The following is a 14,709-nucleotide window of genomic DNA, read 5'->3' on the forward strand; positions in this document are numbered from 1 at the left end:
TCAAATATACGTATAGAATATGCGATCACAAAAGAGTGTGAAAGGAGAGGGGCACGAGAGAAAGATTATGTCAGCTCGGACTCTGTTCACGTTTGTCTTGTTATGATCAGTAAATATCACTCTGGAAGTTTTGTTCACCTGATATTCGCATTTCCACTCTGTTCATGTTTGTCTTGTTATGATCAGTAAATATCACTCGGGAACTTTTGTTCACCTGATATTCGCATTTCTACTCTGTTCACGTTTGTCTTGTTATGATCAGTAAATATCACTCTGGAAGTTTTGTTCACCTGATATTCGCATTTCCACTCTGTTCACGTTTGTCTTGTTATGATCAGTAAATATCACTCGGGAACTTTTGTTCACCTGATATTCGCATTTCTACTCTGTTCACGTTTGTCTTGTTATGATCAGTAAATATCACTCTGGAAGTTTTGTTCACCTGATATTCGCATTTCCACTCTGTTCACGTTTGTCTTGTTATGATCAGTAAATATCACTCTGGAAGTTTTGTTCACCTGATATTCGCATTTCCACTCTGTTCACGTTTGTCTTGTTATGATCAGTAAATATCACTCTGGAAGTTTTGTTCACCTGATATTCGCATTTCCACGCTACTCCTTACCACAATTTTATTAATTCTTTTTGGTATGTCGGGCGAAATTTTCTCTTTTCCCTCTCGCAATGGTTGGTTCCTTTTGCATACCTACCCCCGTTTATGCTATTAATAGCGTTACTTATCTAAGAAGTATCATATGGAAAATAGCATATAATGCCTTCAGACTATAAGACAGTATGACAATAATATTTCATTGGAATTATTAATATATGCCTTCTCTATTGTCATATACAGTATTTACTTTATGCCAGCCATAGACGTTCACAAAACAGAATATACCCTGTGAAAATTTTAGGACTACAGCACTGCTTACATTCCACGAAATGTCAAAAATACGGCCATTTTAAATTTATATTGTAAAGTTCTGCTTGTAATGACAGACAGATAAATGAAGAATACATGAAATTTGACATATACCATAGTTGCGCGAATATAGGCCGCACCCAAACTATTGACACAAGGTTATAGGAAAAAGTATATCTCGAATATAGGTCCGGTACTAAATTTACGAGAAAGTTCAATTAGACAGCACTTTGAAATGAATCTCTCTCCCTCTTCTTCTTTAACTCCCGCATAACTAAGGGGGTGACTCACGAAGATGACCTTCTTTGTGATAATGACTCTAAGTAGCATTCTTCATCGTTTGGCGGGGGTGAAGAACAGACGCTGGTGATGTTGATGCGGTGGAAAGTGATTGTACGTGATTTGGGTGGGTACAAACAAGCCGACACAGTTTTGTGAAACAAAGTTGCTTTTCTTTTTTTTCTTTTTCTTTCTTTCTTTTTTTTTTTTTTCAAGAACAGCTACTCGTATAAGTACATATATTATATATACTGTGTAATAAAGATATGTATTCCTATTAATAAAACTATTAAGTGTGCAAGTGCTTTTGTGCCAATGTAAGGTGTTATCGATACCCAATGAAGGTGGCAATTTTTGTGAACGAAATAAGTTTTTCTACTATTTTCTTCTTAAATCTTTGCTGCTTTACAAAAGCAACTGCAGTAACTTATAAGGGTATTAATTTCAATCCACAAAATACGTATATACGTCATTTTGAAATTGATGATTTATGATCTGAGGGGAAAAATCTCGATTATAGGCCACACCATGATTTTCCAAGCCAAAATTTAGGGAAAAAAGGCTGCGGTCTATATTCGCGCAAATACGGTACACGTAATATCTTATTAATATATAAGATATTAATATTTCTGAATGTTTGGGTCATTTTGATCCAATCTTGAAGCTATAAGAGAAGAATGTAACTTAATTAGTCATTCCAATCAACAAGCATTTTCTATTTCGTTAATCCTTGTCTAGCCTATATCTCTTGTTACAGTACTTTTATATTTCAGCCCAGAGTAACTTGTAATGCCTATTATTTTATCCCTTCCAAAACTAGACGAGCATTTACACTATTAGATTTCCACGAATTTTCATTATGTCAACAAGACTAAAGATGTAAACACTTAATGTTAACATCTTAACGAACGTGACCAAATACTAAGTATGTCGGACAGTAGCGGCACTAGGCTCGTAATAGTGGGTGGGGGGGGGGGGGGCAAGAGTAGAGGCAAGAAAAATTTTGGGAAGGCGAGGCAACCACACTTGTTTTGCTTTCAATATTATTATTATTATCGGTTGTACATATTATCATTATTGTTATTATTGACCGGTTGTACATAGAAAAAATGGGGGGCGAAGATGGGTCGAGAAAAAATACTGGGGTGGCTGTCGCCCCTGCTCCCCCTTCGGAAACTGAAGTCGGAAAATTTAACGGAACTTTTTTTTCTTTATAGATAACCACTATCTCCATCTATTGAGGCAACATATCATCATTGTGGATATCCGCTCAACAAAACGAGATCAAAATCATGAGAACCGATTAACGGAGTGTCAAGTTATAGCAAGAAAAGCGATTGTATATAGTGTCACTTTGTCATAAAAACACCATGGAGCAAAGAACCAATATTTATAAATTTTGTTTCAAGCCATGTAAAATATTTATACAAACATTGGAAATGATGAAACAAGTGTATGATGATAAGTGCTTATCTCGTACACGTGTGTTCGAGTGATATACGCGATTCTAGGACGGTCGTGGGTCTTTGGAAAACGACCCCAAGCCTGTGAGATGCATGGCGGAGGAATTAAAATACGTTATGGAGCGTTTGTAAAGCGAATCGTTTGCGAAAGGCCAGGTAGTTGGTCTTTATTGCACGACAATGCACTATGTCATAGTACTGTCGCATTTCGTGACTTTTGCTAAGAAACAAATCTGTGTGCTTCCACATCCTCCGTATTCGCCTTATTTATTGCCGTGTGACTATTTGCTATTCCAAATTTAAAATTGGCCATGAAAGGAACATTTTATGACAATATTACACACGCTCAGTTTGCCCTGACGAGGGGTCATTCAAGCAACTCCAATAAAAGACTCAATGCTAGCATTCGTTGAACCTGCTCAGCTATGCGGAAGGGATTTATTATTTTTTAAAATGAAAACAACTACAGTGGGCAAAATACCTAATTCTTTTTGCTTAATTTAAAAAGTCCCGTCATTTTTCGAACATCCTGTGTACAGTGAAGTATTTGCTTCCATTGATTTAATGAAAACAAATGGTACGAACTCAGACTTAGAAAAGAATTATTTATATAATTCTTCCCAAACAATAAAATCATGCAAATTGAAAGGACATGTACTTTTACAAAACAAATATAACAATATGCAAAATTGAAGCGTTCGTAATTAAAAAATATACTTTTCTTTATATACAGCACATAAGGATAAGCTTATTTATATCATGTAAAACATAAGTCCAAAAATATGTATTTTTTTAAACATTCGTAAAAATATTTGCATTTTTATGTACATCCATACTAATGACACTTGACTTTATTTTGTTAACATTGTTGAAGAAGTTTAGCTATAAAAAAAAAAAAATAAAATCAACTATCATGTAACTAGGGCCGGTCCAAGGCAATTTGCCGCCCCGTGCCATATTATCATTTGCCGCCTTCTCCCTTTCTCCAGAAAGAACTGATCTTAAAGATAAACTTTTAAGTATGCTACCCCATGATGAACAACGAAGGAGAGGCAAATGGCACTCACACTCAGAAAGACCTAAACACTACGAATACAATCTCGTTGTGTCTTTTTTCTTTAAAGTAATAATCTATTATGCTAGTAAAATATAAAGCAAATACATCAGCAGAGGAAAGATAATAAGCCTTTTTATAGAATTCAATATCGAGCTTTAATCTCAATAAGGAACTTGTTTGAGACAAAGACAAGACTACTTTTCATATCAAAACTGTGCTAACTAACTGAATGGAAAAGATGTTGGCTTATGTTCGATAATTGAGTTCTTGTATTTGACAATAATCAAGCAATTCATACTGGGATTTGTTTGATCATTTGCTTTAGCACTGTCCATGTGATCTTAAACTAAGGCGACCTAAATATGATTTGTGAATGTAGTATTGAAATAGAAGATCGGCTTAATAAATTTAACTACCATCAATATGAAGTATGTTTCCAACAAGAAATATTTATTTTAAATAATATAGTTATGACAGATTTTGCCGCTCCGTGCAAATTTTCATATTGCACATATGGTAGAGTAGGCCCTGCATATAACTTAAATTAAGTTTGTTAGCACAGAATATGAAAAGACTTTATGCGAAGTTAGCTCCTTGATCCGTTTCGTTTTCCTTCGAAAAATCCGCCACGTTTTCATTTCGGTTTCTTTCGCGTGTAACAAAACTTTCATCTGATGATGCTGTCACCTGGCGAAAGTACTGAATGAACTTTGTCTATGAAATTTGTCATATTATGTTTTGTTCTTGTGTGAAGCAATAAGTAATGGTTCGTAAACTTTTTAAAGAGATGATTCTATTACTTTAAGATCTTTTGTGGAACTAACCCAATAAACGGTGAATTTACTTTGGCCACCTAAGCAAAGTGATTTTCTTTTAGAAATTTTTATTATGTTAGTGCAGTATAATTGGATAACTGTACAGGGTTCTTGAGTGCTTACTCAAAATAGTTGGTGCGCATTCCAGTCCGCCAAGCGTCAATATAACTTGTCTGCTTTTCGTCCAAGTTTATTTAGCTTGTGAAACAGTGATTTTGTAAACATTACCTCATGTCGTAAACGTCGCCAACAACTAGTAGCCCACTTGCCGGTACTTGCCGATCGTATATATAGCGACGCGTTGAAGGATTTCCGTTAGTGTGCCAGTGGCGGCAGAGTTTCGTCGAGTCTAAACAGATATCTACAGTCAGGGTGTTGAAGTTATCGCTGTGTAGCAGCGACGACTTCAGTTTGGTCCGCGCTCCTTCAATTCGTCACGGAGAATCGCGAAGCAACCAACACGAATTATCGCCAGTCATGTGCATGAAGGTATTATTATATATTATTTTTCCTGACGAATTGTTACTAAAGTGAGCTCCGTGGTCAAGAGTAACTCCTGCCTCTACCTCATGAAGTGAAAAATCCTGAGATGAGTGTGTATAATTGTATGAATTTACATGGCAACTGTTTCCGATCATTAGAAAGTAAATATGGGAGAACTATGAAACAAAGTAAATAGACGTGCGTCATTTTCTTATAAAATTACATGGCGAACGCATCTTATCTGATCTCAGACGGTTAACATCGAATATACACGGTTAAAGAAGCACTCTGATTGGCCAAATTAAAAGAACATAAATGATTTACCCCTCTACAAGCAAGGTTTTCTTCATCTTCTCCGTGGCGAAGTCAGAATCATAAGTAATCATGTCCGAGGCGCCTAGTAATCATAAGGTTGATGGTTCGCGTCCATCACGTGGTACTTTTCTTTTAGTGCTTTTTAGACTCACCTTAATGTAAACAAATCACGCATGCAGGCGATTTAATATATTTTGGGGGAGTGATTTTGAGGTTCATAGGCGTTTCGTCGCGTCTCTGTCGCAGGTGCGTCGCTAGTGGTATAATTTTCAAAACAAGTGAGGCCACCGCGGATCGTCTCTCCGGGCCCGCCAATTTTTGGTGAGATGATCGCTAGTTGCCCATCGGTGGTCCACCGATGCTTACGGTATGGGGTAATTACTTTTTTTAAATGTCTTTCGACTAGTTGGTCTACATTAGTGTTCTCTTTCTCATTAGTTGGCATCTAGTGGCGTTAAAACTGAATCTTGGAAGAAATAGGAAAAGAAAGGAGAAGAGTGAAGCTCCTCGCTAATGTGTTTGTGTATGTGAAAGATTATTCTGGAAGTGAAGAAAACTACAAAAATCATGTAGGAAGAAGCAAGGTGTTGCCTAAGCACTAATCTCGTCCCAAGTGCATTCTCATTTATTTAAATAGTGTACTGAAAATCAGTGTGATATCGTATGTTACTGGGAAGTGTAAAAAGTTTATCACCAAAACGTTGGGAAAACTTTGATATTTTAAGAGTAAACTATTCTTTAAGAGATTACGTATTGGATAAAAGGACAGAACTTTTGAGAAACGTCATTACATTTCAAAAATTCCCCGGAGTAGTTCCCTGCCTGAAAAGCAAAGAATTCCCGTTATTATTCAGTTCAAAATCTCTTGTTGTCGTGAATTCTCTCGAGAAATTTGAAGCTTGAAATATATAGAACGATAATCATGCCTATTGTCTTGTATGGTTGCGAAACATGGTCGCTTACTCTGAGGGAAGAACGTAGACTGAAAGTATTTGGGAACAAGATTCTGAGGCGAATATTCAGACTCAAGAGGAACGGGATTGGGAAATGGCGGAAACTTCATAACGAGGAACTACACAATTTATATGGTTTACCAAACATTGCTAGGGTCATCAAATTTAGGAGGATCAGGTGGGCAGGTCATGTAGCGAGGGTGAAAGAAAGTAGAAACGCTTTCAAAGTCTTAACAGGAAGACCAATCGGAAAACCACCATTTGTAAGACCTAGGCGTAGATGGGAGGACAATATTAAGATGCATCCCGGAGAAATCGGAATACAAAGTAGAAACTGGACGTATTTAGCTAAAGATAGAAGTCAGTGGAGAGCTTTTGTGAACGCGGCATTGAACCTTCGGGTTCCATAGGCCATAGACTTGGTTAGTTAGTAGTTCTTGCCTGGACTTAGCTGGGAGGTGGACGCATAAAACTTTGACTTAGATTGAACAATGTTATATGACCACAGAACATAGAGATATTACAAAGGAGTGATGGACACTTCATAAAATGTTTCTAAATCGTTGAAAAATATGTTTCGTATCAGTTTTTCTTGTATTTTGTACACTAATACAGCGGATCTGACAAAATAGGGCCAGATTTACGAACTTTACTTGAAATGAACAGTCATATTGCAATATCGACATGTGCTACTGAGACAGTGTGTATTGTAACATGTCTGTCGCACACTAACTGATATATTAGTTAAAATGTCATATAATTTTAATTTACATTATGTTCATATTCTTATGCTTACTAATTAAAACCTAGTGTTGGCGCAGGGGAAGGATGATGAAACTATAATCGCTTTTCCTTAGCCCAGCAATCAACAGACTGGCTTGCAGTTATTCCATTCCGAACTCTGGACTTATGGAATTGAGTTTTCCCTCCCTGATGGACGCCACACTTGGATCATTTTCGTGGTTTATATAGCCTCATTGTTCCTTCCTTCTAGTACCGTTTTCGATTAACTATAGAAGGTACGGTACGGGGCTGAGCTTAGTGAGTGTTCCTGGTGTTGTGATTGTTATATGTCCTTCACCCTAAAAAGACAGGCTCAATACCGCAATAAGCGAAGCTGTCTTGAACATCAGAGCGTTTGGTCATTTACCTTGGGGTTCATCGTCGCTTGGAGCAACACCATTCCATAACGTCACACCAAGAACATACAGCAGTTTCCTTTTTACGTAGGTTTATCAATAAAGACTGATCATTACTATTTATGAGGTGAATACAACAGCAAGGCACAGAAAATGAGACATGTCTGTGTAGAGGGAGAAGTGACGAATAGATTGAGCTGAGCATGTTTGAAGGCCATGACGTCAGTAATTGACCTTGGCAGCCGTTCCAGCACACGTAGTTTCACTTTCGCATAAGGTAACATGGAAATGATGCGCGAAGAACTGTACAGAATTTCTATTGACTATCTTCCAAAGATCAACGTTATGTACTCCATGCTGCATATAGCCCTGATTTAGCCCCTTGTGATTTTTTTTCTAACTTTGCTGTGTTTCGCATCTTCAGGGGCAGTGGTGAAAGCTGTGAAGGCGATTTTGAAGGATTTGTCCAAAAATGGTTTCCAGAATGTCTTTGATGACTGGCAAAAACGTTGGGACAAGTGCGTTGCAAAATGGGGACTATTTTGAAAAAAAAAAAAAATAAATAAACATTTGGATGATTAGTACAAGTAATTATGTTTTATTCATTTATGAACATTCTGTATTGATCAACTCTCGTTCTTTTGTTGATCAATCTTACTGCAAGGCAGTAATTCTGTTTTCATTGAAATTGAGAAGAATTCCATAAATTGTAAATTACAATAATGTATTCTATGATAACAGCTATTTCCCGAACAAAACAAATACTTTTACTTTCCCTTAAGATGCAAGTACTTTATTTGTTTATTTATGACGCCACGTGAATTTAGCTTCTTCTGCATTAATTTCGGTCTTTGATTTAACAGTCTATTCTTTGCTCATGTATTACACAAGCCATGTTGACTATGTGCTTTGTCTAGAGCCAACACTTCGATTGTACACGATGTATTGAAATCAAGCTTTGGAGGATCAAACTTAGGAAAGCTTGAAAATCTTTTCCAGCTTTGGTATGTGGCTTGTTCCTGTTACATTGAATATTGTGTAGATGTCATGTCCTCTTTTTTTGTTGGGACATGAGGACTAAGTGAATGTAGGACAGTGAGGGCAAAGCTGACATTTTATTTGGTAAAGTTGCACGATGACATCTTTTGTCATTCGTGAAGATCACCCGACGTTTCCTATTTTACGTCATGCACGAGTCGAGAACAAAACCATTAGACGATAGCTGTTCGAGGAATTCGGACGTATAGTTTTGGCACGAAACACATCATCTGTGTGTGGATGCCTATAATAGCTATTTAGGATTTGTTCTGAAGTTATCTCCGTACGGGTGAGATCTAAACTTATAGTAAGAATTGCATTTTCTTTGTCTTTTTCCTATTAACCAAACATCAGCTGCTATTGATTGTTATCAATTTGGACACGTTAATTTCTTTCTATTAACTCCACATTTTATAAACAAAAACTTCCTTCATTAACTTATAGAATTAATACAATTTCCTGCTATAGCAAGTGATGGAACGTTCCATATTCATTTATTAGTGAGTTTGCTCTAATTTTAGTGGTATGTTGTCAGTCAACATCTAAATAGTCAACAGCTCGACCCTTTGTGTCACTTGACAGTACAGTAGAACCCCTCTTGTTCGCCCGGTTCGGTTGGTTCACCACTACGGTTGATCCGACCGTGCTCGAGCCGAACTTGTCCCGACTCATCAGTGACCTATGAGGTCCATTGTCGTTTCCTGCCGTCGGGACATTGCTGTTTACTTACTGTTACCGCATATCCGCTTTAATGCTGCGTCATCTCTTGTATCGTTTCATTTGTTGTGCGTATTTTCTGTACTGTAGTGTGCAGTTTTTGAAGCTTACTGTTCATTTGTTTTCATTGTAGAGAACAATACAATCATTTTTGAGTTCAGAGGTTGTTTATTTTACTATAAATCTGTATTTTTCTATTTTCTAATAATCCGACCTTGTTTTTGCGTTCCGACCATACTCCTAGTCCCAAAAATGACGGATTAGAGGGGTTCTACTGTATTTTCAAATTATGTGTAAACTGTTTCTATTTATGTACATCAGAAATTATGCATATTTGAATAAACGAACAAAGTAGTTGAAAGAACTTGTTTAAAAAAATAAGTATGTTGCTCTAGTTTGCATATTACGTCTTCGTGTTTTTGTCATTATTCTTGTTAAATACAGTATTATTTGTTATAGTTATCACTTTTTCTTAACAATCGTTCATTATGTGAGAACCTTGAAACTGCTTCGAAAAGCATGTTAATCACACGATGTCCTGATCATATACCTAGAACGATATTGTCTACCTTTGTAAATACTTTCTAAGTATTGTTTATAGTTACTGGGAAAAGTGTTATTTTGAAGGCACAAGCACTTAAGAAGAAGAAGAAGAAAGATATAAAGAAATAATTTAAATGTTGGTATCTTATTAAAAAATATTTAGTTAATTTGGTTGCTATGACGATTTGTTTATCTTTTTAATGTCGTCGCTATGGCAATGTAAAAAGATATAAAAAAAGAACGAAGTGCCATAATGTGTAGATTGATTGTATGATATTGTAATGTAACAATACGATACATTTTGATGTTCTAAAGTGAATAACTGTATCGTGCAATCCAGAATAATTTCGTAATAAATATACATTAGGATCATGGAAAGTAACGTAAGCAAAAATAATTAACGTTACATACCTATGTCACATATTTTCTCGAGTTGAGCAGGCAGTAAATTTCTACCGATTCCGATTTGATTAGACAATTAAGAAAGGAGAAGGAGCCTATTCTTAGAACATTGAATCTATATTTTATAAAAGAAACCTTTCTCTCTATATCTATTATTGTTTCTACACTATTTCCTGTCAATAGATGGACAGAGTAATAGAGATTACCGGTCTAGAACCCACATCAGCAAATGCATTTATTAGACGTTTAATAATGATCTTTGAGTACATCTCGCAGCCCAAGGTACGAATTAACTGCTATACTGCTGAAACTTATACAAGCTATACTGCTATTACTTTTACTATTAAAATAACTACTTCCAACTAAGGTACTCTTTATTTACGGACACGGGTACATGCACACAAACTTCAAAAGTACTTTACTAAATTTTATCCCCATGCTACTAAATAATATTCTTCACAGTACTTCTAACAAGCCCACTTGCATACTCCAACTTCATTCTTGCTCCCACGAACTCTTTGACTCATGATTGCCATGTCGTTACCAATAGTTTCCGCTTGCACTGCCATTTGAACAGCTACTGTGAAGGTCATATTGTCTTCTGCTAACAATCTCTTACGCACATTATCGTCGTTGATGCCATATATAAACTGATCCCGTAATGCTTCTTCTAAAAATGTGCCGAATTTACACAATGCTGCTTGCTGTCTCAACGTGGCTACAAATTCGGTAACAGACTGACCTTGTGACTGTTGAATAAATCTGAATTTGTACCGTTCTGAAATTGTGTTGAGTTTTGGTCGGAAGTGTAACACTAACTTGTCTTTGATTTTTGCGTAGGTCAGATCTTGTATCTTTTCCGGTTCACAAATGTCTCTCAATAGTTTGTATGTTTTTGCACCGATAGACGCGATCAATGTAGGCACTTTCTTTGCGGCCGGTAACTCCATGGCTATGCAGAATTGATCAAACCTGTCCAAATAATCACTTATTTCCTGGTCTTCCACCTCAAATGCTTCAAAAAGTTTGGAAACTGCCATATTGTAAATCCTTTTACCTCGTCGCCACTGCTATACTGCTGAAACTTATACAAGCTATACTGCTATTATTAACTCCATTAATAAAATCGTTTGAGATAATTAGTCTACCTGTATAAAGCAAAAACCAGTATTAAAAAAGTTCGCTTACGTTCAAGGGTTAGCATGTGGAGAACGGACGTACGAGCTATACAACCTTATAACTCCCAGTTGAGTGATCCTAATAACTATTAGAGTTACATTGGATAAATATGTCTGAAGAAGATTAATGAGTTGATTGTGGTTATATTTAATCTACATAAAACCATACCAAAGTAATTCTATATTTAGAAAATTTTACGAAAATTTTTACGTGTGTTGTCCTATAACGGAAGAGATCTTATAAATGTTATTCCATGTTCTCTTATAACGGAAAGGATCCGATAAATGTCATCACCATGTTGTCCTACAACAAAAAGGAACATAAAGTCTACTATGGTAATGTGCTATAACGGAAAAGATCCTATAAATGTTACCACCATGTTGTTCCATAACGGAAAAGGTCCAATAAGTTTTACAAACATATTCGCCTATAATGGAAACAATCCGATAAATTTTATCACCATGTTGCTCTACAATTAAAAAAAAAAAAAGAAAAAAATGTACTACTATGATGTGTGCTATACCAGAAAAGATCCTATATATGTTACCACCATGTTATTCCATAACGGAAAAAGTTCAATAAATTTTACCAACATATTCTCCTATAATGAAAACTATCCGATAAATTTTATCACCATGTTGCTCTACAATGAAAAAGAACATACAAAGATCCTATAAATGTTACCACCATGTTGTTCTATAAAGGAAAAGGTCCAATAAGTTTATTTATTTATTTATTTATTTATTTCATTTTCTGCCGTAAGAACTTAGCGTTCATGGCTTCGTCAAGAGATACAGTTACTATTACAAGTTATAATAATAATAATTGCAAGAGATACGCTACAATTAGTATTACAATTATTAAAAAAAATAATATATAATAATACAATATATAAAGTAATAATATAAAATATATACGTAACAATAAAACAAACTAAGTGTACTTTTAGAGAAAATATAAATTTACCTTGTTTTATATATTTTAAAATTCAAATAAATTTTGATATTTACATTATAAAGAAAGATCACAGTGAAGATATTCATCTAAACCATAGAAAAGATGTTTGAGTAACAGTAACTTGAGGTGTCTTTTAAACTGCAAGTTTGGCATTCGTTTGACACGATCTGGTAATTTATTATAAAGTTTTATTCCTATGTTGTGTAACGAATTTTGAGTTCTTGTTAGACGGAAATTTTGGATGTGAATATGATTGGTTGTTCTTGTGTTGTATTCGTGTAGGTCCGAGTTGAGTTGAAAGTTTCTTTTATTCATATGTATAAATGATGTTGTTTCTAGAATGTATATACACGGCAATGGTAATATTTTAAGTTTCTGAAACAGTGGTCTACTTGGTGTATGAAACGGTACTGATAACATTATTCGTAACATTTTCTTCTGCATCGTAAACACTTTCTTTGCATAACAGGTATTACCCCAAAAAATGATTCCATACGATAGAATTGACTGAATCAATCCGAAATAAATTGTTTTCAATGTTTCTGTAGTTAGAATCTTACTAACTTTACGTATAAGATATATTTTTGCACTTAGTTTCCTCAACAAATCATTCACGTGATCGTCCCATGTTAACTTAGAGTCCAATTTTATCCCTAAAAATTTACAAGAGTCAGATACCTGTATGAGTTCCCCGTCTATACGTATTTGATGTATATTTAGAGAGTTCAGTTTTCCTTCATTGAAACTCATTATAGTTGTTTTCGCTGCATTTAAGTTAAGTTGGTTTGCTTTTATCCATTCTGTAATTTTATCTGTCGTGTTCTTAAATATGATTTCCTCGGAGCAAATGTTATTTGGAATTTCAACTAAAATATTTGTATCATCCGCAAAAAGTACGCTTTTGTTTGGAACTATATAATCAGGAAGATCGTTAATGTAGATAAGGAAAAGTATAGGACCTAATATTGATCCTTGTGGAACTCCGTGCCTAATGTGTCTTACCTCTGACTTGGTTGGACCTATTTCTACATATTGCATGCGGTTAGTCAAATAGGAGTGGAACCATAAATTAGCATGACCTCTAATACCATAACTATGCAATTTACCATAATGTCCTCCTGTAATGGAAACGATTCAGTAAATGTTATCATCATGTTGCTCCATAACGAAAAAGAACATATATAAATTAAATTATTATGATGTGCTATAACGGAAAAGATCCTATAAATGTTACCACCATGTTGTCCTATAATTGAAAAGGTCCAATAAATTTTGCCATCATATTCTCCTATAATGAAAACACTTCGATAAATTTTATCAGGATGTCGTCTTATAACGGAAAAAATTCGATATATTTTACCATGATGATGTAATATAACCGGAAAGGCATTTTCCCTCAATTATCCTATTTATTTTTTCTTTTCATTTTCTTATTTTTCCATTTTTCGTACTTTCTTCAAATCCTTATTTTAGCAAGAACTCTGAACATTAATGTTAAAACATCTGACACATTATTGTATTTAAAAAGAAAATACTAATGAACTTAAAGTTTATCTTACAATAATCAATTCAAATTTATTGTCTTGTAAATTAAGGTAAAATAATTTTCCTTTGTCAGTAGATCAATATTTTACAAATCACATTTTATAGGCGTGTGCAGCAGGACATTAGGGACATGAAATCTCTGATTTTGTTTAGTCTGTCATTGCAATTTTTAAATAAAATAAGTAGTTTCATTATCAAAATTAAAAAAAAAAAAACAAAAAAAAAACCACCATCATTCTAGTAGTTTACATTCACCGCAAATATTGTATTAGAAATCTCAAGTGGGGCAATACAACATTTGACCACACAGTGACTTCTGCACTTGGTTAGATGAAAACTAATGTAAAAAAAAATGAAACAATTTTGAAGCGGTCGATTCATTAGTCAGAGATTGCATCAAAAAAAGAAGAATTTTAAGAAAAAGTTATCTATGCATGTAGAAACGATCCCAGAAGACACTATTTTCTTTTCTTTTCTTTTTTTTTTTTTTTTTTTTTTTTTGGATGTTAACCCTTTATTTGGCACTGTTGCTATCAAGCAACATCGCATTCTATTGCGTTATCAGCACGAATTATAACTTCTGTGATAATTTAATTGGCATTATTGATATCATACAATCTTCATATACATGATTTGCGGGTCGCTTCTTTAGATACTTCTAATCTTCGGCAACAGAGGACAGCCAAATCTAGTATTGTAGAAGCTTTATCTCCTACGTTCCGCAAAAGTTCTTTTTTATTCTTTTATTTGTGGTTTCGTGCGCTGTAGGAAAATATTTCAACGAAACTGTTGCTAATTACTGAGAGTATTCTTATGATATTTGACCATAATAGGGCAATTGCTGTTCAAAAGCTGCACATAAGACCTATTTCATAGCAACGTTGCTTTGAAATAAACATCCT

At 34.9% G+C, this 14,709-nt stretch overlaps 1 protein-coding gene across 1 annotated transcript; it reads right to left on the reverse strand.

Moving 5' to 3' along the window:
* Window positions 1-10,593: 10,593 nt before the first annotated feature.
* Window positions 10,594-11,166, reverse strand: LOC145682703 (uncharacterized). Its single transcript, XM_081754091.1, has one exon. It carries the CDS (start codon window positions 11,164-11,166, stop codon window positions 10,594-10,596), a length of 573 nt encoding a protein of 190 aa, XP_081610217.1.
* Window positions 11,167-14,709: the final 3,543 nt, after the last annotated feature.

The sequence above is a fragment of the Thermobia domestica genome, chromosome 4 (assembly GCF_964235325.1).
Source record: "Thermobia domestica chromosome 4, izTheDome1.hap1.1, whole genome shotgun sequence".
Lineage (NCBI taxonomy): Eukaryota > Metazoa > Arthropoda > Insecta > Zygentoma > Lepismatidae > Thermobia > Thermobia domestica.